The 26498-nt window shown below is 46.5% G+C and overlaps 1 protein-coding gene across 1 annotated transcript in view; it reads right to left on the reverse strand.

Annotated features, from left to right (window-relative positions):
- Positions 1-4451: 4451 nt before the first annotated feature.
- Positions 4452-26498, reverse strand: part of STK26 (serine/threonine kinase 26) — a 235924-nt gene continuing 213877 nt past the window's right edge. Inside the window, exons 7-11 of the mRNA XM_029606686.1 lie at positions 26241-26389; positions 24618-24711; positions 23342-23404; positions 22868-23004; positions 4452-6331 (exon numbers count right to left, since the gene is read on the reverse strand). Of these exons, the coding sequence (XP_029462546.1) occupies positions 6307-6331; positions 22868-23004; positions 23342-23404; positions 24618-24711; positions 26241-26389 (468 nt within the window). The 3' untranslated portion in view covers positions 4452-6306. The remainder of the gene's footprint in view (positions 6332-22867; positions 23005-23341; positions 23405-24617; positions 24712-26240; positions 26390-26498) is intronic.

A 26498-nucleotide genomic window follows, 5' to 3' on the forward strand; every position in this document is an offset into this window, starting at 1 on the left:
GGTTCTACCGCACCTATCGTGAGAAGGGCGGAGAGTTCTGTCTGAAGTATAGCCTGCTGGGAGGATGAACCCCACAATGGACATGAGGGGAGAGTTCTCTGGAAGTTTCGGAAATTGAGCCAGTACACTTGACGGACTATGGTAAGAACTAATTGGTCCGAAGTGATGGTCCTCCAGTGGTGGCCGAAGGCAATGAGTCTGCCTCCTACTGGGGGATCCGGTGCTGGGGGTATATTTGGCCGACTCATGCTCCCTCGCCACTGGTCAAAAGCCCGTGGATGGGACTTGCTGTGGTGCTGGCTGAGATCTGGGTGCCCTCTGCTGAAGGGGGCTGCCCCTGAAGCTAGTACATGGCTTGCAAGCTTGAGAAGCTGGTGAATAGTATTTCCGCTGCCTGTAGAAGGACTTCCTGGTGCTTGGCCTGGAAGATTTCCTGGCAGAGGAAGGAGCGTCCAAAGAAGTAGCTGAGAGCTGATGGAGGGTTTTTGTGGTGGTCTTTCAATTGGGCCACTGCATCCCGGACCTTATCCCCCAAGGAGGTTGTCACCTGTGCACGGGAGGTCTGCCAGCTTCTCCTGCACCTCTGGGTGGAGGTCAGAAGCCCGGAGCCAGGCCATTCTGCAGGCGCCTATGCCCACAGTAACTACTCGGGCAGTGGTTTCGAACATATTTGTAGGTGCATCTCGCCTCATGTTTGCCAGCCTCTAACCCCTGTAAGGATGATAGCCGAGAGAGACTCCAGCTGCTACGGCAAGCTCTCTGCGATGTCCTGGACCCGTTTCCAGAGGTTCCGTTTGTATTGAACTGGTAGGCGGCAATATAGGAATGAGCATTGTGCCCTGAAAAATCTTTCTGCCCAGAGTATCCAGCTCCCTATGTTCTCTCCTGGGAGGGGCAGAGGCATGAGTGCAGGAGCATTTAGCCTTCTTGAGGGTGGGCTCTCTATAACCACCGACTGGCGGGGGAGGTGCTGCCATTCAAATCCCAAGTCCTGCTGTACCAGATAGGTGGCAACCGCCTTCCTATTCACTGGAAAGATGGAGATCGGGTGTTCCCACATCCGAAGGAGAAGGTTCTTAAAGATGTGGATAGGAACCGCCACAATTTCCTTGGGAGTGTTGACAAACTGGAGCACTTCTAGCATCTTATGCTGCGCATCCTCCTCTGTAAGAAGTAGGAAAGGGATAGCCGCGGCCATGGCCCTGACGAACCCCGCAAAGGTGAGATCCTCTGGTGGAGATTGATGCTTTTCCTCTGGCAGGGAAGGCTCGGAGGGGGGGGGTCATCCAAAAACTCTTTGGAAGACTCCAAGGAGTCATCCCACGCATAAGCCCCTTCCTCCTCACTGAGGCCATCACAGAATCACCACGGGCAATACTCGTGAAGGATCCTAGCTCTGGCCCTGATGACTTCGGAGGCACTGAGGGCCCCGTGGGAATAGACGGTTCCCCTGGTAATGGGGAAACAGAGGATTGCGGGAGACTAGAGGGCCCAGGCACAGGTTCGTAGAACAAACGCCTCGGGAACATGGCACCGGCTGCATCTTCCTCCTCGGAGGACCCAATGATAGGGATTGCTCCTGAGGGGGACATCTATGGCTGTTGGGGAACCAAAGGTCTCTCTGGCACCAGTTGTGTGCTAGATGATGGAGGCTCCAGCACTGGCATGGGGGCCAGAGGTGGGGGGGGGGGAGGCTTGATGATCCACAGACACCACGATGTGCACACTATGGTCCAACTCCTCCTGAAAGTCCAGTGAGGCCAGACTGAGGGAGGGGGATGAGGTGTCACAGGCTCTATACCTTGGTCCTTCAAGGTGGCATGGTGCCCGGCACGGATGTTGGTGGGGGAACGCCTGGGACTCCCAGGTATGTGGGAGGATGTGGCAGTATGGCAGCTGCCAGTACCGCACCGGAACTGGAGCCACGTGCCGATGGCGACCGGTATCAATGCTTGTGGGATCTCCCATGGTGCTCGGCCTGGTCTTTCCCTGGCGCCAAGGAGGTGGAGGATCCCCATGTCCTGGAAACCAGTGAGATCATGGAGGACCAATCACTGTTCCCTCGATCCTTCAAAGAAGATTACGACAGAGGAGTGGTGAGAGGGAGCATATCAAGGGACTCCCCTCGATCCCCCAGCGTTGACTACTCCGACACGGTGTGGATGAAGCAGATTTTCGAGGAACGAAAGCTTCTCCATTTTATCCAGGTGAGCACAACGGCCTTTTGGGGGGGGGGGGGGGGGGGCATCTGGTCACACAGCTGACTCCCACGGACTTCGTGCGAAGCTCCCAGGCAGAGGATGCAAACCTCATGCGGATCCGTGATGGACATGGTCTGCGGGCATTAGGGGCACTGACGAAAGCCGGATTCCATAAAAATACCCGACGTGTGGTTGATGACCGGTGGTCACCGAAAAGCAATGCCGGGAATTGACCACAAAGAAGAAAAACAGAGACTTTGAACCTACCGCGAAGAGGGACCCAACAATGATATTAGGGGAAAAACACTTCTTGCAAGTAAAAAAAAAAAAAAAAAAAAAAAAGAACAGAGCTCCACGAACCATGAGGCAACTGAACCTTGGAAAAAGAGAGACTGAAGGGGGAATTCACATGGACATGCAGATAGCGGCATGCTGGTCAAAGCTTCTAGAAACTTTGACAAACATTTTCCATGCCGGGCTCCATCGGACGATGTCACTCACATGTGAGGATTACCATCCTGTTTGTCCTAGGAGAAAAATCACTTACAAAAACTGAGGAGAGAGAAAAGCTGAATACCATGAGACACAGAGCTCCTGCAACCATACGGGATCCACAGAAAAAAAAGACAGAGGGACTCTGCCTAGGGGGCAGGGTGGTGACTACAGCTCCACATGCTCAATAGGGCATGTTTGAAAGTTCTAGATTCTTTGATCTCAAAATTCCATGCTAGGCTCCATCTGATGTCACCCATGTGAGAACTACCATCCTGCTTGTTCTCAGAGAAGTGCAGTTTCTATAGAAAAGGAAAATAAAGCACAAAGTCATAATATGACGTTGGTGTGAGGAAGGCTTAGTGCAGATGTGCCATTTTTAGTGTCACAGTAGCAGGGGTACGCTCTGAATAGAGCCGAACGGCAACTCTAGCCATCGTTGCATCAAGCAGGCAGCTTGTTACAGGACTGTGTTACAAAATATCTCCTGCTGTCATAAGGCCAGTCTCACAGCTCTTATTGCGAGCCAGGTTCCGGCAGCAGATGACATTTTGTAACACGACTCCTGCTTCCGCCCACCCAATGATTTGGCAGGCCACCACGCAGCCCGTCCTGTGGCAGTCAAAAGTAGAGAAGACCTATGGTCTCTAGCAAACCCCATCTCGCTAGCAGCTGAATAAGAGGACCAGGCCAGAGACTATATGTGTGAGCCTGCATGTGGGTGTTCGCGGGTCGGGAGGCTCCTCACACCACAGGGGCGGGGCGGGATTGGCCCCACCGATGTGCTCCCTCGGACCTGAGCGCCCTGACACGGAGAATCCCCCGGCGTCCTAGAACAAAAAGTAGTACTTACCTCCAGCCCTGTGAAAAGAGAACAAAACGGGAGGAGGCAGGAAATGAGAGAAGAAGACAACGGCAAACAGCCTGTCTGCAAGTCACTATTAACTAGGGAAAGAGACCTGTTCCCTGGTTGTAACTTCTAAAAGAGCTAAAACTCTAACCAATTAATGGTTTCTTTAACAGTACTTGATCCCTCCTAAAGAAATTAACCGAAAAACTTAAGACCCTAAGGCCAAGTGCTGGGGACCTCAGTGTCCCCTGCTCACATCTGCTGGAGTCAGAACTATACTTAGAATTGGGACAGGGGAGGCGTGGTTATATGGGACCTCCCCTGAGAGTTTTGTTCTGACTCCATCTGCTGGACGGGGGACATAACCCACCGTCTGGAATGATCCTGGTACGTACAGGGAACTTGGCATGCCATTTCTAAAAGGTTGCCTACCCCTGGTTTAGAGTATACATGAAGAAGTTCTTTCCTGAGAGGGTGGTAGATGCCTGGAGTAACTTCCTAGCAGAGGTGGTGGACACACATACTGTGACAGAATTTAAATATGCTTGAGACAAATATAAAGAACAGTGGAAAGATTAGGATTAAGAGGTTTGGCAAATAGACCTGGAAGGGGGAGTAGGGGAGAGAGATGTTGATTTAACTATGGGACTGTGTGTGGTTAACTACTCAGGATAGTAGAACTTCAAAAGCAGGAAGACAAACACTGACTTGGATAAAGGACCAATATCATGCAAGTACAGTTGACAGCTGGGCTAGAGTAGTGTAGATAGGAACAACCAGGCAAGTTATTGATCTGTATCTGCCATTATCTACTGTTACAATGCTACCTTGTAATTAAGTATACCATCATCTCATCTCCATTTCTTTTGTAAATCTGCTGTGTTGTAGACAATAAGAACACAATTATGGGTCATAAAAAGCTAACAATTTAAATATTTATTCATAAACCATTTAAAATCCCCCAAAACACTGAAATAAGCTTAACTATAAACAGATGTACAAGACTAACAGCTATGTAGGATAGACAAGCACTACAATTTTTTTTTAAACTGTGATGGAGTTATTTTATAAAGCTTAGGATCAATGTATTTACATCTTTTGCTGCTTTTACATTTATAAAAATATTTTATTTAATCCATAACATTGTTTCCAAAAACTATTTTCAGACTTTTTTTTCTCAATATAAATTGTAATGGAGTTTCAGTAACGTAGCAGATGAAAATTCAAAACAATTAAAAACAAGGAAATTAAAAATCATCTTGTTTACAGTGTAGGCACCATTGAAAATAATTGTCCTTGGCATATCTAACCACATACCATCTTTTACAAGTGTCCCATATATAAAAACACTGTAATGGCAGATTCTGAATAAAAATGCAGCATTTTCATGCACACCAATGCTATTTTTATCTGAATATTTGGCAGATACATTTCAGATTTGTTTTTTAAATGTCTCTGTGCAAAAACAAAATAAAATAAAAAAAAACATATAAAATAAATTTACACCAACAACTCCAAAACGGTTAAGTACTGAAATACATGCCCAGTTCAAAAGTTCAGCATAATATACATACTGGGTCAAGGGGAAAAAAAAGATATTACCCATCTAGCAGTACCATAAATATATAAATGAAAGCAAGTTTACAGTCTTACCTACCATTTATTATGAAAAAACAAATCACAATGTACTTTTTAGTACTATTTTTTGAAAGAATATCTATAACTTGTAAATTGCATATTGACTGGTAAATACATCTTTAAAATAGTTTCACAAAATCATAAGCATATGATATTTTTTTAATGTGTTTTAGGAACAGAAAGATTCATAAATATTTTACACAAAAATGTACCATTACCAGGGGGATAGGGGAATGCTGGTGTCAACTGTTCACTCATACCTTCGTGTGAGGTATTGCTCACATGACACCCGTGTTCAGGCTCCCCTCCGATATAATGTACATTATTGAAACCAAAGCAAAAAAAAAACACCCTTTCAGTGACTGTAGTTATTGCCCTAAAGACCCACTGTATTGCTTTTAAATTTACTAGCTTGAAAAATGAAAATTAATTTCTACTTGAAACTTCTAGAAGTCAATGCAAATACATCAGGTCATATTTTTACTATGTTAACTTAATTATAAGACATATTGCTCTCAAAATATGTGGAGATCATCGAGCTGCCCATAATTTGTACCAACAGGAAAAAAAAAAAAAAAAAAAAAAAGTACTACACACACTGTTGCGGGCTTATAAAATTCTAGGGCTTGATTATATATTTTCAAAGCAGGTCCAGCAGTAACATCCTACTGACTATTGGTCACCATTTACAATATGCTTGTGAAAAGATAGATTGTAAGATTGTTACTGATTTACAAAAGCTTAACTTATCTGCAATACAAAAGACCTGTACGTTCCATCAATGTACAGTGTAACGACACCACAACATACCAAACTTGCACATCCTAGATTCACCAATAGTTACTAGCAAAACTGCATACCAACATTTATCAGATTAAACAAAGGTGAACTGTATTAAAAGTTATATCAGTCTTTACAAAATAATTTCCTGAAAATATAAAAACCATTTACACCATCACAAAATAGTTGAAGCAGTTTTTCCCAAATCCTTGATCACCATCAATATGTTTGTAAGGATCCAAAAGGCACAAGAAGCTCATGAGCTAAGCACTGCCAAGCTTGAAGTAGTTTTGGTGGGTTCCACTAGATCCATTTGAAACAGCAGAGTTCTTTACAGTAAGTTTCTTATGATGAGTCATTAACAGAAAACCTGTCAAAGAGTAAATGAGACCAGTTGGTAAACTTCTTTAAAACCAAACATTTCTCTGTCAATTCTTCTAATTTTGAAGATTAATGTAAAAATTACTACTTACCTGATAATTTTGTTTTTCTTAGTATAGACAGATGGACACAGGTCCAGTGGGTTATGCCCCTCTGCCAACAGATGGAACCAGAGCAAGCTGATGTCACAATATATATACTCCTGAGTGACACCAGTCTGCCAGTACTCTCTTCAAACGCAACTGTGGACAGACTAGCAAAAAACTTGATTAACAACAGTCAACCATTACTGTATTCAAACACTAAACTCAAGCAAGGAACATATGTACCCCAATCTAGGGACTGGAAGAACCCTTACCAGTAATCCCCTAAAACACGTAGTCCCACAGAAAGACCCTCGACACAATCATTCGGCAGCCGAGGGTGGGAAGCTGAGACCATCTGTCTTCACTAAGGAAAATGAAATCAGGTAAGTATAATTTTCCATTTTCTAGCGTGTAGACAGATGGACTCAGGGCCAGGGGGATGTACCAAACCTACTCCCGAATAGGGTGGGAGGCTGCCTGTGGTCCAGTCAACACCCCACATGCAGAGTCTGCATCCTCCTGGGCCTGCACACCCAGATTATAGAACCTGGAAAAAGTATGTAAGGAAGACCATGTCGCAGCTCGGCAAATATTGATGGGAGACAACAATCTAACCTCCGCCCATGACACTACTTGAGCCCTAGTGGAATGAGCTTAACCTGAACAGGCAAGGGCTTTTCAGCAGCCACATACTCTGCCGTGACTACCTCCTTAATCCAGTTAGCTATAGTAGCCCACAAAGCTTGTTCGCCCTGTTTCCTTCCACCATGAAGGACAAAACAGGTGACCTGTCTTTCAGAAAGGTTTCGAAACCTCTAGATACCGCACAAGTCTCTTGACATTCAAGGGATGCAGGAGGAGATACTCTTCCACATTTCTTACCTTATCCAGGGATGGCAAGGAAATGGACTGATTCTAATGAAATTCCGACACCACTTTGGGCAAGAAAGATGGAACAGTATTTAGTTGTAATGCCCCTGGAGTCACACAAAGGAACGGCTCCTGGTAAGGCAAGGCCTGGAGCTCAGAAATTCGATGCGCAGAATATATATTCACCAGGAACATGGTCTTCAAGGTCAACAACCGCAAGGAAAGGCTACGCAGCGGTCAGAACGTAGGGCCCGCTAAGAATTCCAGCACCAAATTAAGACTCCACAATGGAATTGGTAATCTCAAGGGAGGCCAGAGATGCTTCACTCCCTTTAAAAAAAAAAGGCCACATCAGGATGAGATAAGGAATCACCATTCATTGGGCCTCTGAAACAGGCAAGAGCTGCAACCTGTACCTTTCAAGGAGTTAAGAGCCAATCCTTATGTAACCCATCCTGCAAAAATTCCAGAATGAGCAGGAGCTTAATCGAACGAGGAAGAACACCTCGATCCTCACACTAGGCCTCAGTCTCCAAACCCGCACATAGGTCAAGGAAGTGGAGAACTTCTGAGGGTGGAGCAAGCTAGCAATCACTGCAGAAGAAAATCCACGCTTCAACAAGTGAGCCCTCTCAAGGGCCAAACCGTAAGACAAAATAGAGTCGGATCTTCGTGAAGGACAAGTTCCTGCTGCAACAGATTCTTGCGCGAGGAAGATGAGGGGGGGGGGGGGGTGGAAGAGGTCTCCACCAGTAGACTTCGATTTCGATCTGCATGCCATAGTCATCAGGGCCAATCAGGTGCCACCAGGAGTATCATCCCTCAATGGCCTTCGATCCTGCGAACCATCCTTCCCAATAAGGGCCACGAAGGAAAGGCATAAAGCAAGTTGTCTTCTGGCCAGACCTGTACGAGAGCATCTATGCCCAGGGACCACAGATCTCTCCTGCGACTGAAGAATCGAGGAACCTTCGCATTGTGAGAATTCACCAGCAGGTCTAAGAATGGAAGGCCCCAAGCAATCCACTATCAGCAAAACCTCGACCGACAACACCCATTCTCCTGGGTCCAGGCTCTCCTTGCTGAGAAAGTCTGATCTTATGTTGCCTTTTCTTGCAACGTGAAATGCCGAGATCTGTAGATGTCCTTCCACCCATTCCATAAGTTGGTCTATTTCATGCAACACTTGTTGGCTCTTGGTTCCTCCCTGTCAATGAGGTTACTGTCGTTGCGTTGTCCAATACTACTCAGACTGCTTGACCCTGCAGTCTGTGGCTGATCTGCAAGCATGCCAACTGGCATCCGGGTTTCCAGGCAATTGATGTTCCAGAGGGACTCGTTGGCATTCCAACACCCCTAGGCCGTCAGGCTCCTGACAGTGAGCTCCCCAACCCTGGAGATTTGCATCTGTTATGAGTATCACCCAGTTCTGGGAGGTCAAGGAAACACCCAATCTCAGATGAGCCTCCTTTAACCACACTGGAGGCAAGAGCAGATTTCTATCGGCAAGTGGAGTCGAACCGAATAGTCCTGAGACTGTGTGTTCCAATGAGATAGCAGTGAGCGCTGAAGAGGATGCGTATGCATCCTCACCCACGGCACCACTTCCAGGGTTGCCACTATCAAACTGTGCACTTGTAGACAGGACTATACTGTTGCGCAAATAGTGCCCACCAACTGATGCACCTGCGACATCAATTTCTGAATTCAAACTTCTGGCAGGAAAACCTTGTCCTACCTCGTGTCAAACCGAGCACCCAGATATTCCAGCAACTAAGATGGCTGAAGATTGCTCTTGGCCATGTTTACCACCCAACTGAGCTCCTGCAACAAGGAAATCACCTTGCGGGTCACCAGGTGGCTCTCTTCCTGAGACGGCTTGAATCAGCCAGTCGTCCTACTACAGGTGTAGTAGGATCTCATCTCTTATCAACACCGCCACTACTAGCACCATGATCTTGGAAAATGTCCTGGGAGCAGGGGCTAGACTAAAAGGCAGCGCCCGAAACTGATAATTGCGCCCCAGCACCGCAAAACGCAGAAAACGTTGGTGCTCCAAATGGATGGGAATATGAAGGTAGGCCTCGGACAGATCCAGGGAGGTCAAATTCCCCCGACTGCATGGCCATAACCACTGAGCGTAATGTTTCTATGCAAAAATAAGTCACCCTCAAATGACAGTTGACATTTGAGATCCAGGATGGGACGAAAGGAACCCTCCTTCTTGGGCACAAAAAAATAAACTGAATATCGCCCCATACCTTCTTGAGATGTAGGCACTGGAACCACAGCCTCAGCCAGAGGAGCCTTAGAAGGGTAGATTCCACTGCCTGCTTCTTTTGCGGCGAGTGGCAAGACACCATGAACATGTCAGAGGAATACTGCAAAATTTCAGTGCATAGCCTTCTCGTATCACCAAAGGATCCACTGGTCCGAAGTGATCTCAATCCACCTCTGATAAAAGAGAGAGGCGTCCCCCTCTCTCTTAAGAACATAAGATATGCCATACTGGACCAGACCAAGGGTCCATCAAGCCCAGTATCCTGTTTCCAACTGTGGCCAATCCAGGTTACAAGTACCTGGCAAGTACCCAAACATTAGATAGATCACAAGCTATTATTGCTTATTAATTACCATCATAGCAGTTTATGGATTTATCCTCTAGGAACTTATCCAAACCTTTTTTTATACCCAGTTAGAATAACTGCTGTAACCACATCCTCTGGCAATGAATTCTAGAGCTTAACTATGCACTGAGTGAAAAAGAATTTTCTTCGATTTGTTTTAAAGGTGTTTGTTCCTAAAGGAGTGTTGACAAACCTTCATTGGGAAGCTCGGGAGGATCTGCCACCCGAGCCTGCTCTTCTCAAGATGTCTGGGACGAAAGAACAGACCTACTGAAAGGTCGAGTACTCTGAAAGGTCAACCCCCTGTAGGGACGAAATTGCTTGGAACTCCGGAGATGACCCCCTCATACCAGAGGGGCACTGCAATTGCTCTTACCCTCCAGCAATAGAGAGACTGGAATTCAGCCTACTTACTGGCCAATTTCTCCAACTCACTCCCAAACAAGAGTGAACCTCAAAGGCATTTTTGTAAGATTAACTTTGGAGTTAACGCCTGGCCACAACCACTGAAGCCACTCCTCTGGCCAAGATACAGACCAAATCACAGCCCACATCAGATAAAAAGGCGGCAGCGGGTTCTATAACTGCTCTGGAACTCACTCCAGAATAATCAACTTCCTGAGAGAGAAGCAGACAAGATCGTGCCACTAGGGCGCAACAAGAAGCTATCTGTAAAGTCATTGCCACTGCTTCAAAGGCTTGCTTAAGGATAGCCTCAATCCTCCTATCATGCACATCCTTCAGGGCCACTCCTCCCTCCACAGGGATAGTCGTTCGCTTAAGAGATGGCACAGACCAGCATATCCACTTTTAGAAAATGCAATAGCTCCCTCACCGCTGGATCCAATGCCCAACCCTCTGAAATTTTCCTCTGGGGCGCCCATTCAAGATCAATCATTTCCTAAATGGTGTCCATAACAGGGGTTAAAAAAAAACAAAAAACAGGCTTTACACAAGGAACCCAAAATGGGATTCTTCTTCGGTTCAGACAGGGAATTTGCACCAGGAACACCCAGCACCTTCAAAGTTTGGGAAACCAGGGCTGGCAGTTCATCTATGAAAGAACTGCAACATGGTCCCATCTTCCAGAGAATCAGGATCTGCCTCATCATCAGTTCCACCCAGGTTCCTGTCTGGCGCTTAAACATAGGACTGGAAGGAGGGGCTACCAGCTGAGGGTCCAACCTGACAGGAGTGGGCAAAGCTGAGAACTGTGCTTGAAGAAAGGATTGCAAACCATGAAAAAAAAAACTCCACCCAGAAAAAAGCAGCCGGATCCAGGCCAAACCCAGAAGGAACTGGAGCAGGACCCATTGTACTGCCATCTCCTGTGGAGGATACAGTTAAGGAAGTTCAGGCTGAGATGTCCAAATATGACAAGCAACGTAGAGAAAAAGGCGCTTAGGTTTCTTGCTCACCAGTGCCATCAGTGCACAGGCGACAGAGAATGTGCATCCAGCTGGCTCATGCTGAAAAATTTCAAGCGCACAAAATTTGTGTGCCCCAAAAGCTAAATGCCGCCAAAACATACATGCACAAACTGTGCGCCAAGGTCTGGGTGAACCAACAATGCTTAAGTTGTGCATGCAAAAGTTGTGCTCAAAATGGAGTGCACAATGCGTGCGCAGAGTTGAAGCACTGCTCACACCGATGTCCTGTAGAGGGCAGTAAAGCACATCAGAAGTGCGCAAACACGCCACTGTGGCCTACCACATGTGGCGCAAGCAAAAAAACCTAACCGCAGGGCCTAGCCCACTAGCTCGCTCAACCTTCCAGGCTACCCAGTTCCCCTAACCCCAAGGGGAGTGGGAACAGACATCAGAATGACTCACCACATACGGAAACTGGAGGAAGTCCTGCAAACCCTTCTATACTGTCTCTGCCTTTTAAAAAAAAAAAAAAAAAATTTGTACTTACCCGAGCTCAGCCGTTACTAGCTGAGTACAGAAAGAGTCTCTGGCTGCGAGAGGAAAGGGCATGTGCCGTCACCGCTGCACCTGGCTTCCTGCACCCACTGCCTTTAAACTGTACAATCAGCCAAGTCCACGCCGGGAAACCCAGCTACAGAACCAAGGCACACATCTGAGGGACCACGGAAATCACCTCAGGAATTCTCAAATGGGGTAGGGACCTTCTGGTATTACTGCAAGAGAGCGGGGCTTTTCTTTTTCTATTTTAAATTCTCTTTCCAAAATCTAAAGCAATCCCCACAGGGAGATGTACGTTCATCATCTGCTGGAGACTAAGAATACTAGCAGGCTGGTGTCAACGCAGGAGTATATATGCTGTGACGTCAGTTTGCTCTGCTGTATCTGTACAAACAACACTAAAGCACCACTCATATGCTAATAGCAAACCCAGGTTTATTTGCTGATGCCATTTTAAGACACTTGCCTGTGTTGTAGAGATATGAAATATATTGAATTAAAACACAAAACATGTGGATTTACCCAAAAAGTGTCACATGTGCTCAACAAATGAACAGAAACTGATGTAAATGCAATGGCTGCTGGCTCTCAGCATGGTGGCTGGGAATTGAATGGTGCTCAGGCATAAGCACATTAAACATGCAGCAGAGCCACTCAAGAACTCTGTACAGGAATGAACCACTGCACAGAGAAATTTCTCAAATTTTAGTCCAAATCCAAGTCCAGGTTACAAAAATCAGCATCGCAGTGCAGCAGATACAGGGGAGTCAACATAATGGCAGTTCAGAAGACAAAAGCTCATGTTCTATCTCCTGCTCCTTCCCCTTATTTCATTTTTAAAACAGAAGTACACACTGAGGGTGGAGCTATAGCTGCGTAGACTAGCACAAGCTTTCCTGTATTGCCATGCTGCTGACCTTCCTGACAGCCAAGTAGGGCAAACCAAGTAAAACGAGGCTACCCTAGTTCCAAGACCATGCTGAGCAAGGAATACTACCATTCCTGGGAAGATGACTTATGAAATCAGTATAGTTGGAGATTAGGTGGAGACCAATGATAGGCAGAAGACAATTGTAATGGAGTGGCAAGGGTGGCTCAGGAGCAGCAGAGGTAGGATATGGGAGAAGGAAGTGCATAGGACGGGGACCACAAAATCTAGTCCTAGAGGGTCACAAATTATCTAGTCTTCAGGATTTCTATGATGAATATGCATGAGAAATATCTGAATGCCTTTCTGCCATTATATTGATTGCTGCAACTTCCTCTATTCAGGTTTGCCAAAGTTTCAGATGAGGCAGTTGATCCAGAATATGGCAGTGCAGCTTAACCAGTGCTAGATGGCGAGAGAAAATCTTCCCAATTTTAAGGGACTTCCCATTGGCTCCCAAATACTGCTGCATACTAAATTTAAGGTTTGAATTTTAGTTGAGAGAGATTTTGATCTTAAGTCTTATTGCCTAAACAGATCAACCACTCTGATATGAATTAGAGGCATCTCTTTGTACTTCAGTTGTGCGAGAAGCCCATCTGACTAGTATTCAAGAATGGAGTTGTGTGTGTGCTGCCTCTTACTCTGTGGAATAAACTCAGGTAACTCGATCTAGTATCTGAGCTTGATTTTTAGCCAACTTTTGAAAACCCGGGTTTTTAAATCTGACATCTTTGCAGATTTTACAGTTGTGTGTATGTTTTATGCAACTAATTTTTAAAGTTGTATTATCTATGTGATTTTATGCATTTGTGTCACATTACATCTTATTATACTATTTGTATTTGTGTCACATTACATCTTCTTATACTATTTATTTACTAGTAAAGACCCCACCCCTCAGCGCTCCATCTCCTACAAAACCCAATTACACGCATACCGCCTAGCCATACAAAATACCAAACTTGACTACTACTCTTCCAAAATCCACCAATACACTTTCAACCCAAAAGCCCTCTTCTCCTATGAAGCAGCCCTCACCAACCCTCTTTCCCCCAACACTGCTGAAGAAGATGGCAGCACAAAATGCGAAGAACTTGCATGCTTTTTCCACAACAAAATATCCAACATACTCCTCCGTTTCCCCCCCACAACCACCCAAACTCCCCACCCTTCCATAACCCACCATAACTCCGCCTCACTTGACACCATAGAACTCACCACACCTAAGGAAATTGAGACTATCCTTAAAAAATCCAAACCTGCATCCCATCCTTCAGTCACTATACCAACCAAAAACCTCATCCCCATCCCCAACACCATTGCTGCACCCCTAGCCGACCTAATTAACTGCTGACTTTCCTCAGGTTCCATCCCCGACCCCCTTAAACATGCCATAGTCAAACCTCTGCTCAAGAAACCCTCTTTAGACCCCAAAGACCCAACTAACTACCGCCCCATCTCCAATCTCCCTTTCATCTCTAAAATCATGGAGAAGGTAGTTAATACACAGCTCATGGCTTTCCTTGAGGACTACAACATACTCCACGCAGCACAGTTTGGCTTTCGAAAAAACTTAAGTACCAAAACCCTCCTCCTATCCCTCACAGACTTCCTCCTCACTGGCCTCGACCAAGGTCAAAACTTTCTTATTGCCTTCCTCGACATCTCCGCCGCCTTCGACACGATAAGCCATGACCTCCTCATTGCCCGCCTAACCAACATCGGCATCTCTGGCACTGCTCTCCTATGGTTCAAATCCTATCTTACCAACAGATGTTTCTCTGTCAAATTTGGCCAATCAGAATCCTCACGTCTCTCCCTCTCCCAAGGTGTACCACAAGGCTCTTCCCTCTCCTCCACGTTATTTAACATATACCTCCTCCCCCTCTGTCATCACCTAACTGATCGAGGACTCAAATTCTACATTTACGCTGATGATGTCCAAATCATCATCCCCATCCACTACACTATAACAACCACACTAAGCTTTTGGGAGAAATGCCTCTCCTCCATCAACACCTTACTCACATCCATGCAACTCGCCCTTAACTCTGCTAAAACCGAGCTACTCCTCATACATAACCACCAAACCTTTATGCTGAACACACCGACTGACCCCCCTGACTACCTCTCTCCTCTCGCAACCCTCCGTAAGGAATTTAGGTGTCCTACTCGACCCCCACCTGAACCTCAAAAACCACATCACCTCGGTTATTAAGGGAGGTTTCTACAAACTCATGGTTCTAAAAAAGCTCAAGCCCCTTCTCCACACCCATGACCTCAAAACTGTCATACAAGCCACATTAACATCTAAGCTAGATTACTGCAACTCCCTGTATCTTGGCCTTCCTTCCTCCACCATCAGACCCCTCCAGGTACTGCAAAATGCCACAGCAAGGATTATCAGCAATACATGCAAATCAGATCATATTACCCCTATCCTCAAAAACCTTCACTGGCTCCCTATCTCTTCCCGCATCCTGTTCAAAACCATCACCATTATACACAAAGTCATCTACAACCATAACTCCTCCTGGCTTAATGAACCCCTCCAACCCACACAATCCTCACGCCCAACCAGAACAATTCATAAAGGTACTCTGCTAGTTCCCCCTCTCTCAAGAAAGCCCGCCTCTCGGCTACCAGGAATCGCACCTTCTCAATTGCTGGCCCTAAGCTCTGGAATGATCTACCGCCCAACCTTCGTATGGAATCCTGCCCCTTCAAATTCAGAAAACAGTTAAAAACATGGCTCTTTCATCAAGTCTTCCCGGATTAACATTCTTGTTCCTTCGACTTCCACTGACCCCCTGGTAACTTTCACATCCCTGTATATTTTTGTATAAATGCTTCCACCTCCCACCGATCCCCGGCTTTGTATAAATGCTTTATATAAATGCTTCCACCTCCCTCCGATCCACGGCTCCACTTGTATATTATGTACGCTCTCTCATTTAATTATCTTTGTTTCAGTTCCTCTCGCCTTCACTCCTGTCTAAGTTTGGGGTCTCCCCTTCTGACCCCCTGTTCTTATTTCTCCCCCTCCCCTCCCCCTGTTATTTGTATTTTCTACCTATTGTTTTTATGTAAACCGATATGATGTGTATTTTAATGTCGGTATAGAAAAGCTGTTAAATAAATAAATAAATAAATCCCCACAGTCAAGACAGCACGATTACAGGAAATACGAGCCTGAGCTTTTTCAGTGAATGGGCCTAGTTTGTGGAATTCTTTGCCTGCAACTCTACATGCTATTAATGACACTGAGAGCTTTAGGAAACAAAAGCTTATCTGTTTCTACAAGGTTTTGCATTATAATATCGTAAATAGGAGTTAAGGATTTTTTTATTTTATTGTTCAATTGTATGTTAATGATGTATGTGATTGTATTTTATATTGTATTGTTCTGAATTATTTTTATGTAATCCACTTAGCACGATCCATTGTTATAAGCAGAATGTTGAGATTACTTACCTGATAATCTCGTTTTCCTTAGTGTAGACAGATGGACTCAGAACAAGTGGGTATAGTGTGCTCGTGCTAGCAGTTGGAGACGGATCTGACGTCAGCACGGGTACATATACCCCCACAGGAAGTGAAGCTCTTCAGTAATCTTCCTTGCAAAAGCTGTTATGGATATATGTGTACTGACGATCAATGAAATAGTGAAAACAGGATTCCCCTGACCGATTGATAGGAGCTGGAGACCGCCAGCATTCCCAACCGGAAGGCGTCGACACCTGGCAGAGTGGACGCACTCATGTAAGAAGTGATAAGGCTTACCTTGAATTGGTGAAACCAATGTAGACAGGCAGCTGGGCGGGATGCTGAGTCCATCTGTCTACACTAAGGAAAACAAGATTATCAGGTAAGTAATCTCAACATTTCCTGTCGTGTAGCCAGATGGACTCAGAACAAGTGGAATGTACAAAAGCTTTACTCCTGGGACTGGGCGGGAGGCTGCCTGAGGACCGTGTAAGACCGCCCTCGCAAATGCTGTATCCTCCCTGGCCTGGACATCCAGACGGTAAAACCTGGAGAAGGTATGGAGCGAGGACCATGTCGCCGCTTTACATATTTCTGCAGGCGACAGCATCCTAGATTCCGCCCAAGATGCTGCTTGGGCTCTGGTAGAATGGGCCTTGACTTGTAGAGGCGGTGACTTCCCGGCCTCTACGTAGGCCGCTCTGATGACTTCTTTAATCCAGTGGGCGATGGTGGGCCGAGAGGCCGCTTCACCTTGTTTCTTCCCGCTGTGAAGGACGAACAGATGGTCAGTCTTTCGTACTGTTTCTGTCATTTCCAGATATCTGGGCAGCAATCTGCCAATGTCGAGATGGCGTAGCAAACGCCCTTCTTCTGATTTCTTCAGGCCTGCCGTAGTTGGCAAAGATATGGTCTGGTTGAGGTGAAATTGTGAGACTATCTTAGGCAAGAAGGATGGAACTGTGCGAAGATGGATAGCCTCAGGAGTGATCCTGAGAAAGGGATCACGGCAAGACAGTGCTTGTAGTTCCAAAATGCGGCGTGCTGAACATACAGCCAGCAAGAACACCATCTTCAAAGTGAGAGAACGGAGAGACAGGGCCCGAAGGGGTCTGAAGGTGGATCCCGCGAGGAAATCCAAAACAATATTGAGGTTCCACAAAGGCACTGGCCACTTCAGTGGCGGACGAATGTGCTTGACTCCTTTCAGGAAGCGAGAAACATCTGGATGCGTGGCAATGGTCTTGCCATCCCTCCTGGGACCATAGCAAGACAGCGCAACCACCTGAACCTTGATGGAGCTGAGGGAGAGACCCTTCTGAAGTCCATCCTGCAGGAAATCCGAAACAATAGGGATAGTAGTCGCATGTGGATTGATGCCATGAGTGTCGCACCAGGCTTCAAACACTCTCCAGATCCTTACGTAGGTGACGGATGTGGAAAACTTGCGAGCTCGGAGGAGTGTATCTATCACTGGCTCCGAGTAACCTCTTTTCTTCAGTCTAGCTCTCTCAATGGCCAGACCATAAGAGAGAATTGAGCCGGATCCTCGTGAAGGATGGGACCTTGACGTAGCAGGCCCCGGAGCGGAGGCAGGGGAAGGGGCTCCCCTGCCAGTAGTCTTCTCATGTCCGCGTACCAGGGTCTTCTTGGCAGGTCTGGTGCCACTAGAAGAACTAGGCCCCGGTACTTCCAAATCTTGTGGGTAAGGGTGCCCAGCAGGGGCCACGGAGGAAAGGCGTATAGCAGGGCCCCTGGGGGCCATGGCTGAACCAGGGTGTCGATCCCTTGAAAGAACGGATCATGCTTGCGGCTGAAGTATCTGGGTACTTGAGCATTGGACCTGTCCGCTAGTAGGTCCATGTCCGGAATCCCCCAGTGATCCACAATCATCTGGAAGGCTGGGGGGGACAGCTGCCATTCCCCCGGATTTAGGCTTTCTCTGCTGAGGAAGTCTGCCGTGGTGTTGTCCCTTCCGGCAATGTGGATGGCGGAGATGTCCCGAAGATTCGCCTCTGCCCAAGCCATCAGCGGGGCTCTCTCGAGGGACACCTGTTGGCTTCTGGTTCCGCCCTGTCGGTTGATGTATGCCACCGTGGTGGCGTTGTCAGACATCACTCTGACTGCTCTGTTCCTCAGTCTGTGAGCAAATCGCAGGCAGGCTAACCGGACTGCCCGTGCCTCTAGTCGGTTGATGTTCCACCCTGACTCTTCCCTGCTCCACCTTCCTTGGGCGGTGAGTTCTTCGCAGTGTGCTCCCCATCCGCTCAGGCTAGCATCTGTGGTGAGCAGAGTCCACGTGGGGGAGGACATCTTTGACCCCCTGCTCGTGTGGTTGGACTGCAACCACCACCGTGGCTGAGTCCGCACTCTGGCCGGTAGAGGTAGATGCATGGAGTAATGCCGGAAGCGGGGGCTCCATCGAGAGAGCATGGAGCAATATGGGCCCCTTGCCCAGGGTACCACTTCCAGGGTGGATGCCATGAGACCGAGAACCTGCAGGTAATCCCAAGCTGTGGGCCGACTGGCTCCCATCAAGGACCGAAGACGCGTCTGAAGTTTTAATCTTCTCTTGGTGGTGAGACTGTCTGCCTGGGTGTCGAACTGGACTCCCAGATATTCCAGAGATTGGGAAGGCTGTAGGCAACTCTTGTTTAGGTTGACTACCCATCCCAGGCTTTCCAGAAGGGCGATCACTCTGTTGGTTGCCCGATGGCTCTCCTCTCGTGATTTCGCCCTGATCAGCCAATCGTCTAGGTAGGGATGGACAAGGATTCCTTCCCGTCTGAGCGCCGCTGCTACCACTACGATCACCTTGGTGAAGGTCCGCGGCAACGTGGCCAGCCCGAAGGGCAAAGCCCGGAACTGGAAGTGGCGTCCCAGCACCTTGAAGCGTAGGTAGCGCTGATGATCCTGGTGAATCGGGATATGCAGGTAGGCTTCTGTTAAGTCTAAGGCCGTGAGGAATTCTCCTGGCTGTACTGCGTTCTTGACTGAGCGCATTTCCATGCGAAACCTCGGGACCCGTTAAGTATCGATTGACTGACTTGAGGTCCAATACGGGCTGGAAAGTGCCCTCTTTCTTGGGTACCATGAAATAAATGGAATGCCCAGAAGTCATTTCCCGTGCAGGTACTGGGATTATGGCTTTCAAGGACAGGAGCCTTGCCAAGGTAGCTTCCAATGCTGCCTTCTTGTGGATCGGACACGAAGATTCCACAAACCTGTCCGGAGGTGGTTGATGGAAGTCCAGAAAATAACTCTCTCGGATGATGGCGAGGACCCACTGGTCCGACGTAATCTCGACCCATCTGGGGTAGAAGAGGGTTAACCTGCCCCCAATGGCCCCGTCCCCCAGATGGACCGGCTGAATCTCATTGGGAGGCTCGGCTGGGGCCTGAACCCGAGCCGGCTCCCCTCTTCTGCTGCTTGGGCCGAAAGGACTGATTCCTGTCCTGAGGTCGGGGTGCCTGATAGCGACCCCTATAGGGAATGAAGCGTTGAGAGTTTCTGCCTCTGGAAGGCCTTGGAAAGGCGCGATGGTTCCTTTTGAACCTGTCTTCCGGCAGTTGAGGTATAGGAGAGGCACCCCATGTGCTTACCAGTTTAACAAGGTCGCTGCCGAACAGGAAAGAACCCCTAAAGGGCATTCTGGTGAGGCGTGTCTTCGAAGGAGCATCCGCTGACCAATTCCGTATCCAGAGCTGCCTCCTGGCAGCCACAGAAGATGAGATCCCCTTGGCTGTTGTAAGGACGAGGTCGGATGCAGCATCCGTGAGGAACGAGAGCGCGGACTCCATGTCTGCCGCCGGAGCATTGTTCCTGACCTGTGACAAACAGGAATGCGACACCACTGTGCAGCAGGTTGCAATTCGCAAAGACAGAGCTTCCACCTCAAATGTGTGTTTCAGGATGGCGTCCAGTCGCCGGTCGTGAGGTTCCTTGAGGGCCACCCCCCCCCTTCAACTGGAATGGTAGTGCGCTTGACCACCGCGCTAACCAAGGCGTCTACCTGAGGGCACGCCAGCATCTCCTTGATTGCCGGATCCAGGGGGTACATGCCTATCAGGCCGCGCCCCCCTTTGAATGAGGCCGCTGGTGCAGCCCATTCCAGATCTATCAGTTGCTGTGCGGCTTTGCAAGAAGGGAAAATGGCGGGCTGTAGGGCGAAGACCTTCCAGCAGAGGGTTCTGTGTAGATGGCACCGTAGTGCTGGGGCCTGTAATATCCAACTCCGCCAGGCACTGAGATATTAGGTCGGAGAGATCTTCCTTGGGAAAGAACCGCCTCATGGTTCGATATGGCTCCATCCCCTAGGGAAGTTCACCCTCATCAGATGGTTCTGATTCAGTCTCCAAGACATCAGGGTCCGCCTGAACCGGACCGCCCGGAGGCGGGTGTGCTTGCCCACGATAAGGGCGCGAAGGTCCAGGGGCAGGATCCGCTGGAGCAGCAACAGGAGCAGCAGCAACCGCAACAGCAGGGCCTGGACGGGAAGCTGATTGCATCTGTACAAAGGCATGGATTCCCTTAAAGAGATCCACCCAGGAAATGGAGGTGGTCTCAAGTCGTCGGGGTACCAGGTCCCCCGGGATCCCAGGTTGTTCGAGACTGCCTGAGAGATCCGGGGTGGCCCCTGGGGAACTGTCAACAAACCTTGGTTGAGACTGGTCCTGGCCCGAGGCTCCCATTGCCTCCTCACATTGGGCACAAAGGGAGTCTGGCTCCTCGCTGTGCGTGGCTCTGAGCTGGCATGCTGAGCAGAGGCCGAGAGCTTCCACGCCGGAATCAGGAGGCACCGCCGCAGGGGACACCAGGGCATTCGATTGTTCCATTGCGCGCTGAAGAATATGCGCTGAATAATATGTGGCAGCAATATGCGCTTAATATAATATGCGCTCAATAATAAGCAACAGCTATATACGCTTAAATCAATATGCGCTCAATAGTAAGCGGCAGCTATATACGCTTAATACAATATGCGCTCAATAATATGCGGTCAGCAATATCCGCTAAATACAATATGCGCTCAATAATATGCGGTCAGCAATATCCGCTCAATACAATATGCGCTCAATAATATGCGGTCAGCAATATACGCTCAATACAATATGCGCTCAATAATATGTGGTCAGCAATATACGCTCAATACAATATATGCTCAGCAATATGCAATATACGCTTAATACGATACAGGCGCCTATCATGGGCGCTCAATACCTGAACAGGGCCAACAAAATGGCGACCTCCACGGCGTGCCGCATACAGGCAACGCCGCCGATCCTCGAACTTCGGAGACCAAAAGTGAAAGTTGTGTGCTTTACCTGATCCTCGGCGCTTCCCGGCTGAAATCCGGGCGGTCTCCGGCTGCGGGGGGAGAGGGGAAATACCGTCACCGCCGCGCTTGAGGAATGCACCCGCTGCCTCCCAAGTCCACGCCGGGACCGAGGCGCCTCTTAGCCCGCCAAAGCCTCGCTCGGGGGCTGGGTCCCTGCCGCGATTCGGCCACCGGACCGAGGCCTAAACCTCCGAGGGACCTCGGAAATCACCTCGGGAAACTCAACTGGGGGAGGGACCGAATGGTATCACCGCAGGAGTGTGGGGGGCTCAATGTTCCTGTAGAAATTTAGTAAGTAGAAAATAGAAAGTAGATTGGAAACACGCTCAGCGAGCGTGCAGGCTCTCCAAACTGCTTTGAAGACGGAAATTACTGAAGAGCTTCACTTCCTGTGGGGGTATATGTACCCGTGCTGACGTTAGATCCATCTCCAACTGCTAGCACGAGCACACTATACCCACTTGTTCTGAGTCCATCTGGCTACATGACAGGAAACAAAACATTTTTAAATAAATATTTATGTTTATTGTATTTGGTATTTATTTTTATGTTGTTCGTCTTGAGCTATCACTGGAAAGGCATGAAATAATAATAAAAAAAGGGTAAGAGTATAATCCTTCCAAAGATATAATACAGAGGTGAAAAACTTCCAGGCACCAGAGTGCCTAACATATAACTCCTGATGCTACAGACTCTGCTGGCTAGAGGAAGCACTTGGCAGGAAGGATGGGGGAAAGAGACTGGACTGAGGAATGGGGAGAAAGAAGTAGGCTGGAGGGAAAAGAAAAAAAAAAAGCAAACAGACCAAAGTAAAAATAGACCTCCTTTTCTCTAGCTTCTAACACATTTTGGCTGGTGTCCAAACTCGTTTCCACAATTTATAATACACTTTTTAAAACATCATAATACTTTTCAAAAACTTTTTCAATGTCCAAGGGGGTATGAAACAGGAATCATTTCCTCCTGGTTTCCTTTCTACTCTTAGGAATCTTAAGAAACCTGGACTGCTCAGCATGGGGGGGGGGCAAGGCAATAAGGGGCAAGGGACATGCAAATGGCGCCCCCAAAAAATGAAGAGAAAAATAAGTGTCTTTAAAAAGTAGGAATCTCCTCTTAAAGGCAGATAACACTTCACATCAACAGAGCAACACTTCTCCATATCTATCTTAGTGCCTTCTAAACAAATGTTTTAAAACTATATCTGATCTCAGCCTATATGAACTTTCATCACATCTTACAGTTTACCATAACTCACTCACTTCTGAAATTTCTCCATAAGTTTCTTCACCATCTTGTCTGTGATCCCTGGATATGTAGCTTCTGCCATATTGATGCTTTTTTCAAGTTCTTCAATTGCATTTTTTCTGGATGTATTATGTCTGTCTTGCTGTTTAAGCTGAACCATGAAAAAAATTAATACAAGTTAAATATTTAACAAACATTAACACATTTATTTTATTTATTTATTTATTTAACACTTTTCTATACCGACCTTCATGGTAGGTACCATATCAGGTCGGTTTACATCGAACGGGGGAACTGTAACGGAAACCGTAGGTAACAGGAAGAACAAAGTTACATTCAACAAGGGATGTAAAACTTGGAAGCAAAGACTGCTGGAAAGAAAGACCAAGGAACGTAGTGCTTAGGATAATAACAGCTGTTAGAGGGTCAGGGTATTTCAGAAATATAGACATTTCAGAAATATACTGAATTAAAAAATGACAGCCTACCTCTGCAAACACAGGAGTGATTATCATAGATAAAGAGCTCAGTGTTTTCACAAGATCTTGGTCCTAAAAACAGAAGAAATGTACATTGTATTTCTTTTCCAATTCTATTTTATATTCACTAATTTTGTAAAGGTTTTCTCTACTGGAGTTTAAAAGAGTGGCAGCTAGGTTAGCCCAGTGACAGTACAGTTTGGTGCCATCCAGGAGACTTGCTTCAATTTCCAGACCCAGTTTCTACCAATTTTGCAAAGAGGGACTACCGGTATGTATCCTGTGGAGTCCATGATCACAGATCCCTTGGAGTAGGGATTCCCAGCCATCATACAAGTGATACTAATGAGTGATTCAACATGCACTAAAGCAGTGGTTCTCAACCTTTTTCCCTGTCATGACCACCTAACCGATGATGCTCACATGTGTGACACATTACACACTACATTTAACAGATATATTAAAAAATAAAAAATCCTAGATATTTTATTGTTGAAAATGATGCAGGAGAAAGATAACATTCTTTAATTTCACTAAATGCTTATAAAATATCATTAAATGTTATTTTTTTCCACAAAACGTTTAATCTTTGCTTACTGCATCAGTGAGAAAACTAGGACTGATATGCATATGCAGGCCCATAGTGCCCCAAATATACCCGCTGCCAACCTCACCTAGTCCCACACCCCTGCCATCAAAAATAGTAATGAGCAGGGTTTGGCAAGCCAGGACAAAATGTAAGTCGTCAACTGCATATAACCTTCACACTTATCCAAGGCTTCTTATAAAAAAAACAAACAAAAACAGCATGACAAAACTTGAGAAATAGCATTTTTTTTCATAGTTGGGATGCTGTTTGCATATGTATATCAGGCAGCTAGTAAAAATTTATGGTTATATATTTCTATCTATATAGGACATATTGCTTTTTTCTTTACCCACCCCCCCCCCCCCCATTTGCTGTATGTTTCCACCTGAATGTTATAACAGTCTTAACTCTCTCAGTATTTAATGCTTTCTGAACCCGTTACATTTATTCTGTGGAGCACATTCTATTAAAATGTCCACTTCTGGTGGGAGATGTTTGAACTCAAGTCAGTTTCTGAGCATAGCTTTGCATTAAATAGCAGCAAGACCACCCTTCCCCCAAAATGTTGTAACAGTCCAGTCACTTGACTGAACTATTATAGCCAAGCTAAATATGATCTTAGTTATAGCATAAAACATCTTCATCGCACTTAAGCTTAGAGACTGTCACGGCAAGAGTGCCTGCAACTGAACATACTGTTCCATTTTGCAACTTCTTTGCATCTGGCTTCTTTCGAACTGTAGTGAAATTCCACTCTGGATGGGAATTATTCTCCTTGTTGCTGGACTCTCTTTGGAAAAACAAAACAAAACATGAATTTGAGTCCTAATGTGCAATGACAGAATGTTAAATCAAAAGAAATGGCTACTATTTCTATTTTGTGTTTATATACAGACTTTCCCCCCCAAAAACGATACACCAAAGTGGTTTCTATCATAAACCTGTATGCACAATAAGACTGTAGAACATTTTCTATGCTTACACTTGTATATCAAGAAATATCTGGTAACATAGGGCAAGACTAGAGGTAACTTGCCCAACTGTCCCTCACAACCACATTCATGCACTGCAAAATAAGAGAAATCAGAATAATCTTGTCCAATGTGTTTCTTTCGTCCACCCATTGCTGATAACCTTCATACTGAGCCAGTTCTATTCATGGCAAAACTCGTACCAAGAAAGCAGTTTTTATTCTCAAATCTGTTAAGTTATATACATTTTTTGATGATTTATCATAGAACAAAGTGCCAGTGGACAAATATCTGACCAAACGCAAGTGCCCAGTTTACAGAGTTAAATATAATTTTCATCATGCTAATATATTAAAGACTAACAAGTACAACACAGCAATTGCCAGATGTTATACTTGGTTGTTATTGTTACATGAATAAGATGGAGAAGTAATTGCAAGAGCAAGCACAGGGGCCGATGCAATACAGTGCGCTCAGCTGAGCGCACTGTATAACCCGCAGTCGAATGCGGGATAAATAGGCGCTAATCCACCCCCTAATGCAATACGGGGATTAGCGCCTATTTAACCCGCGTCCGAAGCGGAGTGAAGGAGATAGCACTCATCACATGCAATGCACATTTATCGCTCAGCTATTAACGCCTGCCTGGAGCAGGCGTTAATAGCTGAGCGCAGGTAAAAGAAGTATGGAAAAGCAGAAAAAAACTGCTTTTCTGTACTTCTTTTTTAAAGTAAAAAAAATAAAATAAAATAACTCAGCAGACCGCAGAGTTCTGAAGACAGACGCTGGTAAACTGGGCGTCTGTTTTCATAACCGGCCGTCTGCCAGTAATGAAAATGGCAGATGATAAACTCTGCGGCCGTTTTCATTACTGGCAGAAGGCCGGTTATGATAACAGGACAAGTTTACCAGCGTCAGTCTTCATAACTGGCAGCCGCGGTGGGTCGCGTTAGCAAGGAGACATTAAGGTCACACAAGCGACCCTAGTGCCTCCTACCTAGCGTGACCCCCTAAGTTACATATTGCATGGGGTCCCCCTTGCGGGCGCCATGCCTGCATTAATAAAGCGGGCGCTGAAAAGTCAGCGCCCGCTTTCCGCAAACATTATTGCATTGGCCCCACAGTGTATGCTGGAGCATCAATTCTAGGCATCTTACCTGCAGGGTAGGAAACTTGGTTAATAACGTTCCTTCAGTCCCAATTAAGGTTTGCCCATAAACTGCTTGGTTTTGAAAAAATCTCATATAAGCTTTCCAGTGGAGTCTATAGAACAATTAAATGCCTGAAAAGGCCTATATTTTCTTAGAAAAGCATGCTTTGACATATCAAACCCCAAACAGTAACTTACGAATCGGAATCATCTGAACCTGACTCATCATCGCTGTGTCCTTCTGCCTTCCATCTTTTAAACCTATCAATCAATTCTGTCAAGTATGATGTCTTCTTGGCCTTTTTTTCGATAAATTTGTGTCTAAGGAGCTCTTTAGCTGTAGGGCGCTAGAATGAATATATACAAAAAATGCATTATTGACAATGCAGACAAGCATGTCAGTATTCAGCTGATTTATCTGGCTAAATTCGGGACTTAGCCAGACAAATGACAGGA

The sequence above is a fragment of the Rhinatrema bivittatum genome, chromosome 6 (genome assembly GCF_901001135.1).
Source record: "Rhinatrema bivittatum chromosome 6, aRhiBiv1.1, whole genome shotgun sequence".
Classification (NCBI taxonomy): Eukaryota; Metazoa; Chordata; class Amphibia; order Gymnophiona; family Rhinatrematidae; genus Rhinatrema; species Rhinatrema bivittatum.